The sequence below is a fragment of the Pundamilia nyererei genome, unplaced genomic scaffold (assembly GCF_000239375.1).
Source record: "Pundamilia nyererei isolate P.nyererei 1_Seehausen unplaced genomic scaffold, PunNye1.0 scaffold00031, whole genome shotgun sequence".
Lineage (NCBI taxonomy): Eukaryota > Metazoa > Chordata > Actinopteri > Cichliformes > Cichlidae > Pundamilia > Pundamilia nyererei.
In genome coordinates, this window is record NW_005187432.1 from 4,166,047 (window position 1) to 4,171,479 (window position 5,433).

General features: G+C 43.1%; 1 protein-coding gene across 2 annotated transcripts in view; it reads left to right on the top strand.

Annotated features, from left to right (window-relative positions):
• Positions 1–4,889, top strand: part of arhgef18a (rho/rac guanine nucleotide exchange factor (GEF) 18a) — a 24,164-nt gene extending 19,275 nt beyond the window's left edge. For both annotated transcript variants that reach the window (XM_005729136.2, XM_005729135.2), the window contains exons 12-20: positions 775–954; positions 1,168–1,284; positions 1,681–1,787; positions 1,884–1,934; positions 2,049–2,096; positions 2,173–2,631; positions 2,844–3,135; positions 3,263–3,367; positions 4,329–4,889. In XM_005729136.2, coding sequence (XP_005729193.1) covers positions 775–954; positions 1,168–1,284; positions 1,681–1,787; positions 1,884–1,934; positions 2,049–2,096; positions 2,173–2,631; positions 2,844–3,135; positions 3,263–3,367; positions 4,329–4,474 — 1,505 coding nt within the window. In that variant the 3' untranslated portion in view covers positions 4,475–4,889. The remainder of the gene's footprint in view (positions 1–774; positions 955–1,167; positions 1,285–1,680; positions 1,788–1,883; positions 1,935–2,048; positions 2,097–2,172; positions 2,632–2,843; positions 3,136–3,262; positions 3,368–4,328) is intronic.
• The last annotated feature ends 544 nt before the right edge of the window (positions 4,890–5,433 follow it).

Below are 5,433 nucleotides of genomic sequence, written 5' to 3' on the forward strand. Positions count from 1 at the left end.
ACTACACAAGACAACACATTAACTACACACTCCAAACAAGCTAAACGTCACAAATCTCTCACATCTCAAAACTCGCTCTCTCTTTTTCTGCTCTCGCTCTCTCACTCCTGAAACTTCCCCTGTGGGTTTTTTTTTTTTGTTTTTGTTTTTTTTGGTCATAAGCAGAGTGTGCTTGCTAGCGTGACGAAACTATTGAGGAAAAAACGCCGCGCATATATTTTTTATCATGACTCTGGTTTTACGTGGCCTATCAACACAATTTAAAAACTGGTATCTATCACCTTGTTGCTTTGTCTTTAAGTGGTCGTGTGATTGGCTTACCACGAATACTTTATTCTTCCTCAGTCAAACACCAGCACTCATGATCGTTTTGCCCCCTTAGCTCCAGGTGTCGTGCTAGACAGTGATCGTGATTACCGTCCGCGGGAGCGCGCGCAGCTGCTTAAAGCTGTAGCGTCCAGATTACTTATGTAGGCAGCTACTTCCGTGCAACTGATATAAGATGCCGTAAGCTGAACACAGCTTCAACCGTCTGTTTGTTGAAAAATAGTAACGGACCGCGTTTTCTTGTTAGTAACTGTAACGGCGTTGTAACGATAGGAATAGTAATTAGATTACTCGTTACTGAAAAAAGTAACGCCGTTACTAGTAACGCCGTTATTCCCATCGCTGGTGCTAAGTCTATTTTTCTCTGAATAAAAGGTTTCCACTGATTTATTTATTTATTTTCATGGCCCAAAAAAAGTGCTTTTGTTGTGTTCTGCTGCTCTTTAGTTCATCTTAAGGAGAGGGACGACCGCATAAAGGAAAGTCTGACAGAGAAGCAGCAGCTCTTTGCTGCTCTCTATAAACATGTGACTGGACAGGAAACCCCCTGTGATGGACTGCATCTCGTAGGAAGCGCCAACGACCTCCAGCAGCGGGAGATGCTGTTGAACACAGCCATCGACGAAGGTGAGGGAGCGACTGAGATGGAGGTGGACTCAGTTTTGTTGTAGTTTCCGGTTGTTTTGTGTGATGTTGCTGGAAAACAGCCGCGTTTTTAAGGTAGAAGACGTATGCTGAAGGAAAAGTGAAATTCACGTCTCACACTGTTGAATCATGAGTCAGCAGTGATCTTATCTTTTAAGGAAGAGATTAAAGAATTGTTTCTTTTTCTTTTGTCAGTGGAAATCCTGCAGAACCTGCTTGCCTTGAAGACAAGCAACACAAACGCTCCCGTGGATGAGAGTAACGCACGGGGAGGAGTGGCAGATAGTAAATCTGCAGCTAGCACTTGGAAATGTAAGACTGATGTGCTGTCCTGCTTTGTGTGTGGCTCTTATAGGACACATGTATACTAAAGTAACACAGCTAATGCAGAATCAAAGCTGTGACATGTTTAACTTGTGGTGACATCAGTGAATGGAAAGCTGCCTTGTAATTTTCTCAGTTACCTGATGGAGGTATCGGTGGAAGTGTGTGGTGCCCTCTTTAATCTGTCGGCTCCCTGCTACATAGTTTTTGATTGTACCGATTAGAGCTGATGTGAGCATGACACAACTGGTCTCACATCCAAAGATCGGCAACACGCTTCTTTCAAACGTACCACAACCACTACCCATGATCTGCTAAAAACAAAGACATCCAAAACCTGCAGTGACATCGAATATGAATGATGAGAGGATTTGTTTTTCTCAGATGGCGAAGAAGCTGATGACCTTGAAAATTTCAGTCCCCCGACTATGAGCCACAGCTTTAGTGACCAGCTGCAGCAGCACCACTCCTCCGGAGGCCCAGAACAGTCTGTGAGTGATGTGAGACGATGTGAGAACCTGACGTCCATCCTGTGGTGAAACATGAACATTTACACCATTTGTGCTTTTTCTTTTTTTTACTTCCAGGCTGATGAAGAACCCCACGATGCCTCGCTGCTACATTTAACCGAGGCTGAGGTCAAAATCTCATATCTATCGTCTTAGTTACTGCAATCGTTTCCTCTGTTTTATTCATGAATAAATGTTACTTTTTTGCCCCCCCCCCTCCCCCTTTTTTTTTTCTCTTTACAGGTTTATGACAGGGTGATAATGCTCGGGCAGATGCTCTATAGCTTAAAAGTAAAGCAGCTTATCTTAAATTCGGATGTTTCTCTATTTGGTATCAGCCGGCTAAATTAAACTTTCCATCGTGCAGGCAATCGTTGCTCAACAGGACAGCCAGAACGCGCTGCAGCACGCTTTCCAGTCACAGAACCAGCGGGCTGCTACCTTCAGCAACGCTTCGTATGAGTACGAGAAGCAGCGCAGCTTGGAAAAGCAGAGGGAGGAACTCAACAGCTTGAGCAAGCAGCAGGCGCAGCTTCGAGAGGAGCAGCAGCACTGCGAGAAGGAGAAGGAGCGGCTCAGGCGCCAGATGGAGGTTCAGGAGGCTCAGCTGAAGCAGAAGGAGGAGGAGTGCAGGAAGTTTGAGGAGAAGCTCGGCGAGGAGAAGACCGAACTCGACGTGCTGAAAAAAGAATACCAGCAGGACCTGGAGAGACTGAGGGAGACCACAAGATCACTGGAAAAAGAAAAGGAGCGGCTGGAACAAGACAAGGAGCGATTAGATAAATTTAAGAAGAAGTTCATGCCAAGCTACGACGATCCCACACAGGTGAGGAATGGGATTGGAATTAAATGAATGCAACATTTATCACCATTAACGGTGTGATTGTGTATTCATGTGGCCATTTTTTTGTGTCCACTGAGCTAAACAAAAGGAAATACAATCTCCAAGTACGATCTAGTGAGGAAACATTACACCAAGGCAAATTCAAATGTGAAAGAAAATTTAAATTGCGTATTTATTTATTTTTCCCTCCGAAGTGTTTGATGTACTCATCATTCAGGGGAAGCACAGTGAACGGAGGCACTCTGACCTCAACGCTACAACTCTACACAAAACCGCTCGATTCTCTGGAAATCCCCCCAAAAGTTCCACCGCGCAGGGAGAGCATCTGCATACACCCGGCCAAACCCAGTCTGCTCCCCAACCTGGTCAGCACCACCAACCAGGCGCTCAAACCTGTACCCGTGCAGCAGAAGATCCCCACAAAACTGGCCAAGGAGAAGGACAAAGTCTCCAAGAAGAAAACCCACAAGAGGGCCCAGAGCGCAGGTCAGGAAATAGGTTAACGTTTAAAACCTGAAGTTTGAAAAATATTTATCAACACTTAATCTGAAGCCAGCTGTTACACCACATGGCTGTGAACTGAAACCATTTCTCACTGTGTTTCTAATTCCAGCCTCTATAGACCTGAGCGAGGTGGCGCCCATCCAGGTGACGGTGAAAGAAGGAGGAAGTCTGAGGTTCCAGAGAAAAACCAGTCCTCAAAGGATCATAAATACAGGTACGACCGGAGAAAAATGTAAAAAAAAATGTTTTTACTTGGTTGGCTAAGAAATAAGTAAAATAGATCTCAGTATGTGCTAAACGTGCACAGTCATGGCTGGGAAAAGCTGCAGGAGACACAATGAGCAAATCAGACTCGAATCCCAGAGAGTATAAACAAGTTAAGTTTAGATTTAAAAGACTGGATGGAGGGAGCAGATTTGACTCTTCAGTATTTCACTTGTCAGTATTTTTTTTAACTAGAATTATTGTGACTGTGTGCACGGAACTTGTGAACTCGTTGCCTTTGAAATGTGACTGAGACCAGGTCTACGACCGCTAGCAGTCAGTTGCCATCTTCCAAGCAACTTTTTTTTTTGTGTTAACACGGCAGTAAAATTGCAATAAGACAGGAGACATGTTCATTTTGTGTGTGTGTGTGTGTGTGCTCAGTTTGGCAGTTACTCCTGTAACTTCTGTAATCTGGTTGTGATGCGAATAACTGTGAAGAATCAGCCATCCACATCACATTAAGTAGTTGTATTCAGAGTCCAGCCAAAAGCGCAAAACTTCCTCCACAAATAGTGATGTAGTTCCTGCAGGACAGCAGTTTACCTGCAGTATGATGTGGGCCACCTTGCATTTATACAGAAATGGATCCAGAGTAAAAGCAACGAGTGGCAACGCCCGTGATCGTATTTGCAGTGTTCATCCTTAGTTCACGAATGACTGAGCAGCACCCTCTTGTGGAGAGTTTGTACCTTTTCAGTTTGGTGGCACAGAACGGACGTGACTGAGGTCCTAATAATGAGATCCTGCTCTCATGTCTCATAAACAGGAGGGACATAAAATTAGAAATGTGGTCATTGCAGTGGGTTGCACTGCTACACCTGTACAAACTGCCGCCTCAGTGATAAACACCACTGAATTTGAGCTTTTATTTCCCTGGAGTGCTGGATTTGTCTTCTTTCTTCCTTCAGATACTTTCAGTCCTCCAGCATTTGTCCAGAACATGAAGACGCCTCAGAACCTCAGACGGAGGAGCAGCGACACTACTCCACCAGCTCCACCTCCTTTCCCCAAGGACATTGCCAAACAGAAAAAAGAGAAGGAAATCTTTCTTTAACCCTAAACTTCAGACCATCGGGCGAGTCTGGAATTATAGACGGAGCTGTGAGAAGACTTCAGGATGACCGTGTGTGTGTAAAGAAATAATTGTAAACAAAGCAGATGTTTGATGAATGTATACACCGTCCTGCTAGAGCATGTTGAAAGAGTGAAGACGTTTGGCCACGTTTGTACATTTGAGAAAGATCTTATTTTGTATTTTTATGGCCAAAAAAAGGTGTTCTTTTTTTTTTTTTAGTCATTTTTGTTTTAAAGTACGATCTGTAGCCACGTAGCACTCAAGTCTTAAGCTCTTGCTTTTATATAGTCAACGATGGTGTGTGAGTAAGTGAGCAGTACATCTGACAGATTTACCTATTTAAAACTGAACTGTAAAGCATTTATTTTACTTTTGTTTGAGTGAATCAGATATCAATGATTTTAAATTTTTTCTTTTTTTTTTAACCTGCTGAGCATGTGTACAAATTAAAAGTGTGTGTGGAAGTAGTGTGAGCGCATCGTTAAATGAACATGAACAAAGGCTCAGCAGATTGCATCCACAACACTTACAACTCTGTTAAAATAATGTTCTGGGGATGTGAAATATTTAACCTCATGTGCCTAATTTTCTCTGGTAGAAACACTCTCGCTCCTCTTTGTTCCATGTAAAATATTTGACATGTCGTGGAATAAAAGCAGGCTGATTTTACAGTTGTGTAAATGTTTTGTTGTTGTTGTTTGTTTAATGACTTTTGCTGAGGGTTGAGCCTCTGAAAATAAAACTAGATGTGAAAATCATTTTAGGCAGGTGGAAGTTATAATTACTTCACTTTTTACTTGGGTAAAGAGTACAAAGAACACAAACACTCATCACACAATCCACTACGAGCAAGCAATGGGTGATGGTGGGGAGGAAGAACTGCTTTCTAACAGGAAGATGCCTAAAAATTATCTTAAAATTCAGTTTTTCTCTTTGGT